The 15,937-nt window shown below is 36.3% G+C and overlaps 1 protein-coding gene across 9 annotated transcripts in view; it reads left to right on the top strand.

The window, feature by feature from the left end:
- The window catches only part of SCN3A (sodium voltage-gated channel alpha subunit 3), a 115,516-nt gene that overhangs the window by 94,608 nt on the left and 4,971 nt on the right, over nucleotides 1–15,937 (top strand). For all 9 annotated transcript variants that reach the window (XM_024579795.3, XM_045187344.2, XM_024579800.3 and 6 more), the window contains 6 exons: nucleotides 6,373–6,495; nucleotides 9,021–9,293; nucleotides 12,111–12,164; nucleotides 12,997–13,134; nucleotides 14,160–14,264; nucleotides 15,594–15,864. In XM_024579795.3, coding sequence (XP_024435563.2) covers nucleotides 6,373–6,495; nucleotides 9,021–9,293; nucleotides 12,111–12,164; nucleotides 12,997–13,134; nucleotides 14,160–14,264; nucleotides 15,594–15,864 — 964 coding nt within the window. The remainder of the gene's footprint in view (nucleotides 1–6,372; nucleotides 6,496–9,020; nucleotides 9,294–12,110; nucleotides 12,165–12,996; nucleotides 13,135–14,159; nucleotides 14,265–15,593; nucleotides 15,865–15,937) is intronic.

Genomic DNA, 15,937 nt, shown 5'->3' with positions numbered 1-15,937 from the left:
TATTCCATTCTTTAAAAGATCATGACTTTTAGCACAGGGATTTTAAGTTTTTAATTGTAGTCTTTCCTAAATCCACCACCCACATTTCTGAATGCTCCCCAGATGATGCCTACTTTTTCCCCTTCATTATCTTCCCCCTCCAATCATGTATTTTCATGATTGTATTTTCCCCTGAATTCCCTGTTTATCTGGTGGTGGTATATCCATAAAACTAAACCAAATGCCATCTTCAACTTTTCCTTCTCTGTCACTCCTCACAACCAATCAATTAGCAAATTCTCCATGTTACTAGCTAAAATATGAATTGGGGATCTGCCCCCCCCCTTTAATACTAACACCATTATGACTAACTGGACCAAGCAATGGCTTATTAAATGTTCTTCCTACCTCCAGTTATAATTTCATCAAAGACCTCCTGTAGTAGGGTGCCCATGGTGCCCTGGCCTGTGTGCCTTAGTTGGATGGAGCATCCTCCCATAACGGAAAGGTTGCAGGTTCGATCCCCAGTCAGAGCATGCATGATCCCCAGTCCTGGCACATATGGGAGGCAACCAGCCAACGTTTCTCTCTCACATTGATGTTTCTCTCTCTCTCCCTTCTTCTCTCTAAAAGCAATGGAAAAAATAGTCTTCAGGTGAGAACAAAAAGAAAGAAAAAAAAAGATGTCTACTGCTCTTGCTCTTCTTAAAGCCCTTCCTAAGGGATACCACACAAGCTCGCCAGCTAGGATTCTAAACAGTGACATTCACAGCAGATACGGGCTCTCTTGTATGATCCTAATAACAACTAACCTTTGTCTTAATTCATTTAAACTTCACAGCCACCACTGAGGCATCCACTGTTATGATCCCAATTTTGTAGATGAAGAAAATCACTACGTAAAATGACAAAAACTATTCTTATCCTTCCCCAAATTATTAAACCTGAGGTTAGAGTCATAGTTACATACCCCATAAATAGAAGTATTTCCCAGTACTGTATTTGATTAAGGATAACGCATTCATAAATAAAAGTACTGTGATTTGTCTTTTCAGCATGAATAACATACCGTATTTTTCAGACTATAAGACGCACTTTTCCCGCCCAAATTTGGGAGGAAAATGAGGGTGCGTCTTATAGTCCGAATGTAGCTTACCTGGCTGGCTGGGGTTGGGGGGTGGGGCAGTGGTGGAGCAGGGTTTTTTTCCTATTTTCCTGCTCTAAAACCTAGGTGTGTCTTATGGTCCAGTGCATCTTATAGTCCAAAAAATACGATATAGTGTTATTTTGAACTAATCATCTTGAAATTACTGAATTATAGAACTTCAGACAAGGAAGTAAACTTAGAACATCCTCATTTTTAAAATAATTGTGTTTGCAATGTTTAAATGAAATCCTTGTAGAACCCATGTCCCTGAGCATCATTTAGCAGTCCACAGTACTGCACCTCCAGAATTCACTCATCTTTCCCCAGGATGAACGTGTAGATTATCTCCAGCTTCCCACTCCCACAAAACAAACAAACAAACAAAAAACAAACAAAAATGCATAATGACCAAGATATTTCTTTTTATATAGGTTGTGAGCATTGGGGATTTTCCAATTATGCAGAGTTAGAGACAGATAAATAAACTGTAAAAGCTGAAGATAGAAGTAGAAGTCGAAAGAGGCAGCCCCTGAGTTACAAACTCCCCTTACATAAAAATGACCTCTCATTCCTGACTGACTTTGCACAGGAACTGTTCTTTCCTTCTCACAGACACTGGATATCCTTCACTCCATTCCTGCCATAAACCTTACCCATCCCAGCCGTCCAAATCCCACCATCTCCAGAAACCCCCACCTCCCGTCCTCACCAGCAGCCCTTTGCCACCACTTCAATGGCAGCTTTGTACCTGGCCCTCACCACTATCTGAGCCCCATTTCAGCAGCTGCCTGGCAGATAGGAAACAGGAGCATTCTGGAGTGGAAGGGAGGAGGTGTGCATCTAGCAATCTCAAGTCCTAGGTGCCCTTGCTCTAAGAAATATTGAGTTAGTCCATGTGCGATTTAAACCCTATGGCACTATTAATAAAAGAAACCCCTCAATTTCACTATGTATTGAAGAGGCTTTTGTGGTATCACAGTGTAGATTCTTGCTTTTATGTTCTGACTTCTACTGCAAATACAGACTTTACTCTGTAAATTGTGGAAGTATATTGTTCCATTCTGCTCTCAGGCAGAGCTAAAGAGAGGTGGATGAGGGGACTCAAGAGTGTCCAGCTTTCCTGCAGAGAGACTTTCAATCAATTGTTTTCAGTGCCATCCATTTGCTTCCTACATGAGAGGAACCTGGTGCCTCCAGGTCCAGAGCCCTTTGAAGAGTTCATTAGCGCCCTTTGGCTTCTGAAGGCACTTGGGTTTCTGTGTGGTTGAGAAAGTGAGCATTCCTGTGCTCTCCATAGTCCAGATTTGTTATTTTTATCATATTTAATTTATTGGGGTGACATTAATAAGACTGAATGGGTTTCAAGTGTACATTTCTATAATACATGATCTGTATACTGCATTGTGCACCCACCACCTGAAGTCAAATTATCCTCTGTCACCATATATCCGACCCCCTCTTACCCTTACTACCTCCCCACACCCCCTCCGTATGGTAGCCACCACACTGTGATCTGTGTCCATGAGTTTCAGTTTTTTATAACGCATATGAGTGAAATCATATGGTTCTTAGCTTTTTCTGACTGACTTATTTTGCTTAGCATGATATCCTCAAGGTCCATCCTGCTGTCGCAAATGGCAGTATTTCCTCTTTTCTATGGCTGAGTAATATTCCACTGTGTAAGTGTACCACATCTTTATCCAATCCTCTATCAAAAGACACTTGGGTTGTTTCCATGTCTTGGCCACTGTGAACAACGCTTCTGTGAACACAGGAGTGCATATGTCTTTGCGAATAAATGTTTTCAAATTTTCTGGTAAATACCCAGAAAAAGGATTGCTGGATCATGTGGTAACTCTATTGGTAATTCTTTGAGAATCCTCTATAATGTTTTCCATAGTGGCTCTACCAGTTTACATTCCCACCAGCTCCACAACCTCTCCAACATTTGTTACTTGTCTTGTTGAGTAAAGCCATTGTAACAAGTGTGAGGTGGTATCTCAATGTAGTTTTGATATGCATTTCCCTACTAGCTAGTGAAGTTGAGCATCTTTTCATATACTTACTGGCCATTTGTATGCCTTCTTGAGAGACATGTCTGTTCAGGTCCTCTGCCCATTTTTTAATCAGATTATTATTTGCTTGGTGTTGAGTTGTATGAGTTCTTAATGTATTTTGGACATTAATATCCATAATTTTTAACTCTCCTCTTTGTTCTCACATTCTTTGTATTACTTTGTGTTCTTTCAAGTTGAATTTCAATAGGGAGTTTAAATGCATTGTTCAAACATAGATTAAAATGAAAGTCTAAAAAAATCTGCAAGTTTACTATTTGTTTAATGACTTTTGGTCACTGATTCATAAGAGTTCTTTTTATATTAAGAAAATTTACTTTTGGTCACATGTGGTATGAGTATTTTTCCTATTTGGGCTTTTGTCTCTTGATTTTGTTTTTTGTCATGTATAAATTTTTCATATTGATTGAGTCAAATTTATCAGTCTTTTTTTTTCTTGGTTTTTCTCATGTTCTTGAAGACTATTTCCTCTCAAGATCATTAAAATATTTTTCTTATTTCTTTCCAGTTTTATAGTTTGAGTTTTGTTTCTTCATCCATTTTTATTTTATTTTTTTAATTTTATTTATTGATTTTACATAGACAGAGAGGAAGTGGATGGGGAGAGAGAGAGAAGGAGAGAGAGAGAGAGAGAGAGACATCAATTTGTTGTTCCACTTATTTGTGCTTTCATTGTTGCTTCTCATGTGTGCCCTAATTGGGGACCGAACCTGTAATCTTGGTGTATCAGGACAATGCTTTAACAAACTGAGCTACCCGGCCAGGGCCAATTTTGTTTTAATTTTTGATCAGTCTGGTACTTATTTTAGTGTGAGGTGAGGCGCCAATACTGTTTTCCTCAAAATGGTTTCCCATTTAAGTTGTTTTTACTTCTCACTGAAAATGTTATTCTTATCTACATGCTAAATCTTGGTATATCTTAGGTCTAATTTAGTTTTAATTTGTTTCATTAATTTATTTGCCTACTAATATGACAGCATTAATTATTGCAGATTTGTAATTGGTTTTAGTATAGGAAGAAATTTTTCCTGTTCACATGTTCTTCATCTTAAAATAATATTTTAGATGACTTATTCTTTTTTTAATATTTTGAAGTTTGAATAGTTCCAAAAGATACACAGACTGTAAAAATAAATAATATATTAGTACCTAAAATAATTTTATTATTGTTTTTTTGTTTATAATAGTTTTCACTTTATTCCATTATTTCTGTTTTTGTTTTTTGAGATCAACAAAAATCTATCTGTGAATAATGAATTTTCCATTTTTTCTAACTCTTATAGCTTCTATTTCTTTTCCAAGAAAGTGTTAAATAATAATGTTGATAGTGGGCATATTCTTTTATTTGTTTTTTAATGGGAATGCTTCTTGATTTTGAATGTATTATCTGACTATATGGAAGTAATCATATGTTTTTGATCTCTTAACTTATATTAACCTTAAAAATTATCTTTAGCCATTTTAAGGGAAATAAATTCATATCACTTGTTTCATTAACCAGTCACAAATCTTGCAGTGTCTTCTTCAGAACCATCAATCCCTCCTGCATTTTTCCTATCCTTCTCAGCTTAGCTGCCATTGGAATGTGGAAAAATGTGGATGTCAGCTAACCCACCCTGGGGACACCTAGCACAGACAGTTTTTTCATATAGCATTTTCTGTGTGGTGAGGTACCTAGAGCCATGTAAATTTATACTAAAAACTCGGTTTTGGGCATAGGGATTTTGTTTGTATATATTACCAAGAGTACCTTTTGTGATTGACACAAAAGAGATGAAGATTAAAATATTACATATTAAAGAGTTGGGTACAAGTTTGTTGATGTGGAAAACACTGAACTTGAAAATGAAAGACCTAAATTCCAGTTATCAACTTGCCTCTTGCTACCTTTCCTTGGAGTAGTCATCTGACAACTTTGAGACAGAGATAATGACTAAAGAAGATCATTGCAAGATGTAAAGCAGCCTATCCATAGAGGACATGATTTTCAAATTTTAATTACATTGCAAATCATTAAAATTATTTACTTCAAAATTGCCTTTAAAGCATAATCTGTTTTTCACAATAGTTGACTCAATAACATGAGTTTTTGTGCTACACAAAATGACGTGAGGTCTACCACAAGAAGGGTACTCAGTAGGAATGCACAGCTTCTCTAGCAACACACACAGACATCAGTTTGAGGTGGTTATATGCAAGTGATAGGTGCCTCCCAGCCTTTGAACCCACAACTTCCTAACCGGCCAGTACCTTCGGGTTCTGGCCATTGCCTTTGTCTTTCCCTTTCAAAGCATTAACTTCCTTATTTCAGGGTCTTGAAAAATTTGCAGCCATTTATCTTTAAATAAAGGAACTGGTTGTGAGGATGAGGAAAGTCTTCAGAAACATAAAAAAGCTGTCAATGCCTCCTGAGGCGAGGAGCCCAGAATAGAGAAGCCTGTGTGTTCTCTAATAACCTTTCCTATCTTCCCAGTCTTCCGTGACAGAAAACACTAGACAGAAATGAATAGCCCAGTAAATGAGATGAATGCTAAATTAAACAATGAGGGGACAGTGGCTCTAATTGCCTTTGGAGCCTCAGTTCTGGTTCTGGTGTCACCCTTTAGACCATGTGCTCTTGAGCAGTCCATTATTTTCATCTGCCCTCAAAACATTGTTAGGGAGGGTTCATGTAGATCCCCTTCCAACAGCCCTTTTCTGAAGAAATGAAGCCCTTAACCCATCCATTGGATGTACTGACTCTATTACATGGCAAATGCCTCCACCATGAAAAGCCAAGATACTGCATAAATTCAGGAGAGAAGCATGATTTAAACTCAATGATATTAAGCACAGATCTATGGCACCTGGAGGATATGGCTTTTGTACCAAATCCTGATATACATACCCCTAATATAAATATTAAAAAGGTCTGCATGGGTGAAATATCTACCTGGAGGAGTTTACAAATGTTTATGAAAATGGGCAAGCGTTCCTGTTTCATGGGGAAGAAAAGCAATAGTATGAGATGAGGCTCACCATGTGAGATGATCCCACCATGTGGAAGATAAAAGCTGCCTAGAGATGTCTGGAGTTTTATATGGTTGTCATTAAAGAGTAAACAGCATGTGCTATGCCTTCAGCCAACAGTTTATTTCTTGTTAGACTGATGAATAATTTTTCTTTTTGTAGGTTTCTTTGGTTAGCTTGGTAGCCAATGCTCTCGGCTACTCAGAACTCGGCGCCATCAAATCCCTCCGGACATTAAGAGCTTTAAGACCTCTAAGAGCTTTATCCCGGTTTGAAGGCATGAGGGTAAGAAGAATAAAAGCTTTCTGATAATTCATATCAAAATTAAATGCAGGTAATGATTTAGATACAGAGGGGTGCCATACTCTTTTGAAATTTATTTCATAGGATTACAAAATTTCACAGCAGGACTCATAGAGGTCACTAAACCTAGACTCCTGAAATTGAAACAGGCATTCGAAAAGTTGTCTGTGCCAGAATGACGACTAGAGTCCAGGTTTTCTGATGAACGTTCAAGGATGTTTCAACAACATCCATAAACCGTGTGACCCTGTTTCTTTGTTTTCATTGCTTATACACTTTGAAATGACTATTTACTACTGACATGCACCCTAGAGGCTGTTTTTCTTCTTCAATAGGTAGTTCGATCCCTCAAAAATTACTGGTCATGAATGAAAGGTAAAATGGTATTTGTGTGCTTTTACTTCTTCAATTAATGCCAGTGATAAAAATAACTGTTGTACAAGAAAACAGCACTAAATTGTAGCCTCTGACCAAATCTATATTTCTTAAGCAAAGGGGGTTAAGATAATTAAACACTGCAGGCAACCCCTGGGGTTTGTTTTATAGATCTCCTTTTAAGTGAGCATTCTGAATGAGGTTGACTTTTTCTGTAGCACTTCTATTTTCCTCTCCAGGCCCCTTCCTTAGTGTGTATTTTATGCATCTAAACATAAAGTACACAATTGTATACATATTGACTCGCAATGGCCCTCAAAATACTGTTTAGCACAAAGGTCAGCTTCGTTGAATCCAGATTGCAAAGACACGTGGCTATGGAATTTGTTGGAGGTCATAGAGCTTTCTTTTATCTTAAGGGGTGGTTTCTTTGGGCAATAAAAACACTTCAGCCTTGGCTTCGAGACTCACTCATGGGGGAGAATGAATCTGCTCTCCAGACTTTCAGATCACTGCAAGAAAGAAATACTTGGTTTTTCGTTATAATTTTATTCTACTGAGACTTGATAATGTCACCAGATGAAATGTATAAAGTTAAAAATTTCAGGTTCTTTTCACTCCACATTTTTACCATTACTGACATTACTTAAGCCATCATCTGGTTGTATGGTTTCACGTTAATAATTTATTTTTGAGGGGATACATCAATGAAACAAAACAAAAGACATGTATTTGCTCTAATCCGAAAAAATATTCTGTCATTTTCAATTCAGTCATATGGCAGAATTAACATTTCAACTATAAAATATGGTAAAATATGTTATGAATTTATTTGACGTCAAGAGAACTTGTGGCGGTCATTTTACAAAAATTTTAGTATAGTAGCACCCTGGCTGGTGTGGCTCAGTGGCTTGAGTGCTGGCTTGCCGACCAAAGGTCACCGGTTCGCTTCCCATGCAGGGCACATGCCTGGGTTGTGGGCCAGGTCCCTGGCTGGGGGTGTGTGAGAGGCAACCAATATACCTCACACATTGATGTTTCTCTCCCTCTCTTGCTCCCTCCCTCTTTTTTACCCTCCCTTCCTGTCTCTCTAAAATAAATAAATTAAATCTTTTAAAAAATTTAGTAGCAAAAAACCTGACTTAAGTGTATTTGACTTAATTTCTAAAAGAAATAAAATTTAAGTAGCCTATGAAATTATTACCATTTTAGATTTAAGGTTATGATTTCAATTTAAAATTCCTTGGTGTTGATTTCTAAAATGATATTTGTAATATTTTAAAATTAATAGTTTCATTTAATATACATTCTTGACAAAATAGTTCAATATAAGCTAAATTCAATTAGATAAGAAAAGATACTGCTGACAGCCCTAGATATTTCAAAATACATCTTAATCTCTTCTGAACTTAATGAAAGGAAATGTGACTTAATTTCTCCTTAATGAAATAGGTGGGCCTCCTGAAGTAACATGTGCCCCAAAGTGAACATTTTAGAGAGTTAGAATAGCAATAATGGGCACACATTCAGTAATTTTATGTCCAGAGACAAATTCCATATCATTTCCTAATTCAATACACTTTTTAAATTGAGAGTTACCAATAGGGGCCAAAAAGGACCTTGCAAACTCCTAATCCTTTTCTCATAGCCATGAAAACAACTTACTTGAGGATACAGATAATGCATTATTAATACTTTGCTTATTTGTAAAGGGTTTATTTAATCACATTTTCAAATCATCAATCACTCATTAACACTCTTGACAATTAAAATGTATTGTTGAATGATGATTATTTCTTCTGTTGATATTTAATGTATCTTTTTTTTTCTTTTTTTCCCCAGCATACAAACATTTTCTGACTCCATCTTACTTTATCAGGTTTTGTTTCTTTCTTTTCATGCTTTGACATATTTTGCTTTTAGCTTTTGCCTTTTAAAATCCTTTAGCTTTTTTGTTGTGCGACTGTTTGTGTTCCCCTACACATATGTCCTAGAATATATCAGAGGAAACAACTTGTCCACCTAGATTTTTATTTAACTCTTTTCACACCCATTTTAGTCTTAAATAAATGAAAGGACTGGTTTCCACTTTAACGATTTGTAAGCTTCCTTATCCTCATTTCCTCTTCCAGGTGGTTGTGAACGCTCTTGTTGGAGCAATTCCCTCCATCATGAACGTGCTGTTGGTTTGTCTCATCTTCTGGCTGATCTTTAGCATAATGGGTGTGAATTTGTTTGCTGGCAAGTTCTACCATTGTGTTAACACAACTACGGGTAACATGTTTGAAATTAGCGAGGTCAACAATTTGAGCGATTGTCAGGCTCTCGGCAAACATGCTCGGTGGAAAAATGTCAAAGTAAACTTTGATAATGTTGGTGCTGGATATCTTGCATTGCTTCAAGTGGTAAGTGGCTACTGTGTGAGTTTTGAAAACATTTTCAAAATGTTTCAAGTAAGATCATTCTCTGATGTTCTTCTGTTTGAATGATTAATATCTGACAAAAGTGGTTGATAACACCTATACCATAAGCTTGATTTAACTGTAAGGAAGATGTTTTGCAGTTATGTTATTTTTTAAACATATTTTATTGTTATTCAAGAATAGTTTTCTGCCTTTTCCCCCATCCCTCCCCACCAACCCAACCTTCCCTACCTCCTTCCCCTGCCTCCACCCCCCCTTGTTAGCATCCATGTGTCCTTTATAATTGCTTCTGCAAACCCCTTACCCCTTTCCCCATTTGTTCTCTCCCCTCTCCCCTCTGGTCACTGTCAGCCTGTTCTCAGCTTCAATGTCTTTGGTTATATTTTGCTTGCTCGTTCATTTTGTTGATCAGATTCCTGTTAAAGGTGAGATCATATGGTATTTGTCCTTTACTGCCTGGCTTATTTCACTTAGCATAATGCTTTCCAGTTCCATCCATGCTGTTGCAAAGGGTATAAGCTCCTTCTTTCTGCTGTGCAGCATTCCATTGTGTAAATGTACCATAGTGTTTTGATCCATTCATTTACTGGTGGACACTTAGGTTGCTTCCAGCACTTGGCTGTTGTAAATTGTGCTGCTGTGAACATTAGGGTGCGTAGGTTCTTTTGAATTGGTGTTTCAGGCTTCTTAGGGTATAATCCCAGCAGTGGAATTGCCGGGTCAAGAGGCAGTTCCATTTTTAGCTTTCTGAGGAAATTCCATACTGTTTTCCACAGTGACTGCACCAGTCTGCATTCCCACCAACAATGCACTAGGGGTTCCTTTTCTCCACAACCTCTCCAACACTTGTTGTTTGTTGCTTTGTTTATGATGGCCATTCTGACCGGTGTGAAGTGGTATCTCATTGTGGTTTTAATTTGCATCTCTGATGACTAGTGACATTGAGCATCCTTTCATATGTCTCTGGACCCTCTGTATGTCCTCCTTGGAGAAGTGTCTGTTCAAGTCCTTTGCCCATTTTTTAATTGGGTTGCTTGTCTTCTTAGAGTGGAGTCATGTGAGTTCTTTATATATTTTGGAGATCAAACTGTTGTCCGAGGTATCATTGGCAAATATATTTTCACATATGGTTGATTCTCTTTTCATTTTAATGTGGTTTTCTTTAGCTGTGCAGAAGCTTTTTATTTTAATGAAGTCTCATTTGTTTATTCTTTCCTTTATGTCCCTTGCTCTAGGGGACATATCAGTGAAAATATTACTGCGTGGAGTGTCTGAGATTTTCCTGCCTATGTTCTCCTCTAGGACTTTAATGGTGTCACAACCTACATTTAAATCTTTTATCCACCTTGAATTTATTTTTGTGTATGGTGTAAGTTGGTGATCGAGTTTCATTTTTTTGCACATAGCTGTCCAGATCTCCCAACACCATCTGTTGAAGAGGCTGTTTTTGCTCCATTTTATGCTCCTGCCTCCTTTGTCAAATATTAATTGACCGTAAAGACTTGAGTTTATTTCTGGGCTCTCTATTCTGTTCCGTTGGTCCATGTGTCTGTTCTTATGCCAGTACCAGGCTGTTTTGATTACAATGCCCTTGTAATACAGTTTGATATCAGGTATTGTGATCCCTCCTGCTTTGTTCTTCTTTCTCAAAATTCCTACAGCTATTCAGCATCATTTATGGTTCCATATAAATTTCTGAAATGTTTATTCTAAATCTGTGAAATATGTCATTGCATTGAATCTATAAATTTCTTTGGGTAGTATGGACATTTTGATGATGTTAATTCTTCCAGTCCATGAACACGGTATATATTTCATGTCCATTTGTTTGTATCTTCCTTAATTTCTTTCTTCAGTGTTCTGTAGTTTTCTGAGTACAGGTCTTTTACCTCCTTGGTTAGGTTTATTCCTAGGTATTTTATTTTTCTCATTGCTATAACAAATGGTATTTTTTTTAATTTCTGTTTCTGATCTTTCATTGTTGGTATACAAAAATGCTTATGATTTCTGAATATTGACTTTGTATCCCGCTGTTTTGCCAAATTCATTTATTAGGTCGAGCAGGTTTTTGGTGCAGTTATGTTATAATGTATTTTCCCTAGTGTTCAGCTTTTAGTATGTTTTAATGTGATTTTATATTTCTGCTTCTTGAGGGGTTTTTTTGTTATATTATTGAGCAATACTATGCTATTAATGCATTTCTAGTTTTTTGCAGCAATCATTGCCAAAGGAACAATTTAATGTATTAAAATAATAATGTATATATTGTAATAATTAAATAAATGCATTATTAACCATGTAATTAATTATACCAACATCTAAAGAGTATAGTTCTAAAATGTGTGGAAATGTGAATTTTATGGAATAAATTTTGAAATGTAGAATGTTTAATAACTTTGATTTAATTGACAGTATATTAACTAATCAATAATTATTCATGAAAATGACTGAGTTGTGTTTAAACATCCCATAGGTTTGAATCATAGATCTTGACTTTTGGCATGAAAGGGATTTGAGACTGAAATGGGAGTTTTATGAATCAAGCATCTAGTTCAATTTTAGCATAGAAAAAAAAAGGAAAACCTTCCAAGAAAAACAATGAAAACAGTTCCAGACTCAAAATAAAATCTTGTTCTATTTCAGTTTCATTTTTGATTCAATTCACTTTAATCTCTTTATAGAACATTTCATAATATTGTACAAAAAGTTATTATAATAACACTATCATATTTTCATATAGTAAAATGCATATTCTTAGATTAGGTTTTTATACAGAATTCAAATATGTGTTGTCCACAGGCCACATTTAAAGGCTGGATGGACATTATGTATGCAGCTGTTGATTCACGAGATGTAAGTATCACTCAAATACTATTCATAGCTACTAGATTTTTCATGGTGAATATTTGTGCTAATTTAACTGAAAAGTCCAGAATTTTATATTAAATGTTATCAGAATGTTTAAAATTGTATGTAGAAATGATTTTCATAAGATAATACACTTTAATATAGGTAATTTTTTGGTTGACATGTTTATTATATAATATATATCTAACATGAAAAGTTATCTAATTGCATGAATTAGAAGACATAATATTGATTCAGTAAATGAGACTCTTAAGAGTAAGAAAGATGCTCAGTGGGGTAGCAACTTGTCTCTCCCTGTCCCTGGGGAGTATGATAAACCAGGGCCTGGGAAGCAGCTTCCAAAACCACCATGATAAAAGCAGACAAGTTTCAAGGAAACTCAATTTTAAAAATAGGAATAAAAATAATTACTCAGAACATATCTGTTTATGCTGTATTTTCATGATAAAAGTTGATGTTCTGTTACTAAAGCTGTATCTCCAAGAGCCGGCATTTCCAAACCTAAATTCAAAATACGGCAAAATATATATATAACTAATAGTAGACTCAAAATGTTTTCCTTGTTGATATCACTGTTATTTACTCCAAATAATATGTACAAATAAGCCACAATGGGGAAGCAGATACAAGAACAATGAAAAAATTACAAACTTTCATTATGCTACGTCATGCCAATTTGAAAAAAAGAAATTTTTTTGCAGAATACTCTCTGAAGGCAAGGCAAAAGTAGCTCTATATTAAATAATACTACTCACTAAATTGTTAATTTAATTACTTTTTGTGTTTTTAAATATTTAATATTTTCCATATTATTTAGGTTCAACTTCAGCCTGTATATGAAGAAAATCTGTATATGTATTTATACTTTGTCATCTTTATCATCTTTGGGTCTTTCTTCACTCTGAATCTATTCATTGGTGTCATCATAGATAACTTCAACCAACAGAAAAAGAAGATGAGTATTCCTCAACTCTCACCTTTCTCCAGTCTAAGGTTCTGTTACATGTGGACACTCGGACTCAGAGTCATGATAGTCGTTGGTCATTTTGATATTCTTTTCCATTCACTATACTGTCAGTTCAGCTGCAAAGGATTCCAGCTCCAATCAGTGCCTTCTCTCTAGGTTCATCCTCTGCAAATCTGTTATAGTGTCTTTCTGACCCAAAAAATGTGACCACAGCTTCCAAACCTCCAGTGGGCCTCCATTGCATTACCCGTGCTTATGGAGCCTTTCAGGAACTATCTCCACCTAGCTTTTCAGCTTCCTTTACTCCCATAACACATTTTCTATATCCACTTTCCTACTCTTCAGTCACTGTCCACCCACTGTCAACATTATCTCCTGCTCCACACACGGCCGCTCCATGGGTTTTCTGCCCTTTTCTGAGCAAGCCACGTTCTTCTACCTTCCTGACTTTACACAGCATATATTCTCTTCCTGGAATGCTTTGTTTAGTGAACCCTCAACCATCCTTTAAGGTCTAGCTTGATGGTAGCCTCCTACATAAAGTCCACTTCTGAGCCTTGGATTTATTATCTCTGTAGTGCCTGCACTGCTTTTTCTGCACACAGACACAGGGGCTCACCTGGCTACGTAATTCTGGTACCAGGTACATTGTCTAGTGCACACGAGGTGCTCAAAAACTGTTGAATAAAGAAGTAAAACTGTCAACAGTGAAATAGTCTAAGAAAACATTTTTCTTCATGAAAGTATATTGGAGATCTCTGATCATCCTTCCAAGTATAATATAATCAAATTAAGATCCTATACTAACCAGAGTTTTATGTGATTATGGGTTTTACAAAATATTAAAGTACTCAGAATTTCATGTAAGTGGAAAAAGTAGAATAAATCGGTATGAAACAAGGTAATAATCCGTTTAAAAAACTAAGGATTAAAGGAAAGACCCAGGAATATTTTCATAAAAGTGTGTTGTAACACATGTTGAGATTGTAACCAATTTTATTCTATGTCTTTACTTTGGAGGTCAGGACATTTTTATGACAGAGGAACAGAAAAAATACTACAATGCAATGAAGAAACTTGGGTCTAAGAAACCTCAAAAACCCATACCTCGGCCAGCAGTAAGAATGACTCATTTTCTTTAACATTCCAAAGCCTTATGTCTGTATGATGAACCTGGCCAGTGCTCTGGATGAGAACATATTGTGTGATATCACCAATACATAATATGGCCTAATTGTAAAGTCCATATTGTGTAACACAATTCACAACTGCTACATTCAATAAGATACTCAATAAGAATTACTAAATTCTATAAAATAGAGGAATGTTCTCTACAGTCTGTCAGTTGAAAGCCACTTACTAAGGGTTCCTGATAACTACTTTTCCAAGCAGGCTAATTAATGCCCCTGTGACCCCTACCGCTGCCAACAAAGTGCCAATTCCTACTCCTCCGACCTTGTTATAGGCGCCTTCTTGGCCTTTTAAGTAGATGGAGTTTTTCAGATTTCCCAGCCAACACCCATGGCCTTTCTCTATGCTGCTTGTTCTCTGTATTTTTATGACTAAAAAATACTTAACCTTTTTGGAAAGGAATAGGATGTCATCAATATAGTTTCATGAAATACACAAAAAAGGACATATTTGAATACATAGTTTGTAGAGCTTCATAATTATAGGAAGGCATAATAATGATGTATTGTGTTCACAGACATGTACTCTAACTCATCCATCCTCTTAGATGAGTAAGTTATAGGAAAACTGAGGCACAAAGAAGGTAAATATCATATCCAAATCATAAAACCTGTCATTGCTAGAACTTGACAAGGTCTTGTGAATCCTATAAATGACTTCACTTCACATATTTAAGAGAAGTTATAGCTGGGTAGGAGATGAAAGGAGGAGGTACAGGGTATACAAAAGGGCATGATCCTGCTTTACCAAAGGTCATTTAAATGTAACAGTTAAAAGAGGCAGAATTAAACAGAAAATTAAAGAGAGAGAGAGATGGAAAGAAGATACTATCAGTCCTAAAGTACTGAAAAATGAATTGCGGTGTTCATTCATTTATAAGTCTGTCTATATTAATCTACTTTGTAAATCATGATTACTAGTTACCATTATTATTTGTAAAAACAATCATAGTTCTTAAAGTCAAGCAAAGCCCATACATATTATCTGTGAACTGCTACCAATTTATGCCTTATTCAGTTTTATTTTCCCATAGAACCTAAACAAACCCATTATGGTGTGTTCTTGTCATATGAAATTGTTTTGTTTCTTTCTCTTTTTCAAATGTGAGGAGAAACAGAGCACACAGAATTGTTTGGGGTATGTGAGAAGTGTACACATCTCGTGGCCACCTGTGGAAGAACTTCCACTGCAATTTTACTGGATCGTTATTTTTGAAATATGCATGTTAACCTCCTCTTGCCGCTCTCTTTTTCCAGAACAAATTCCAAGGGATGGTCTTTGACTTTGTAACCAGACAAGTCTTTGACATCAGCATCATGATCCTCATCTGCCTGAACATGGTCACCATGATGGTGGAGACTGACGACCAGAGCAAACACATGACGCAGGTTTTGTCCCGGATCAACCTTGTGTTCATTATCCTGTTCACTGGAGAATTTGTGCTAAAGCTTATCTCCCTCAGATACTACTACTTCACCATAGGCTGGAACATCTTTGACTTTGTGGTGGTTATTCTCTCCATTGTAGGTAAGAACGTTTTCATTACAAAGAGGATGCAGTTGTAGGATGGTCCCTCAAGGCCTGAGCGCTGTGTAATATG

Source organism: Desmodus rotundus, chromosome 2 (assembly GCF_022682495.2).
Source record: "Desmodus rotundus isolate HL8 chromosome 2, HLdesRot8A.1, whole genome shotgun sequence".
In the NCBI taxonomy this organism is placed as follows: domain Eukaryota; kingdom Metazoa; phylum Chordata; class Mammalia; order Chiroptera; family Phyllostomidae; genus Desmodus; species Desmodus rotundus.
Note: the sequence above shows the minus strand (reverse complement) of the source record. Positions and strands in the feature narration are given on the sequence as shown.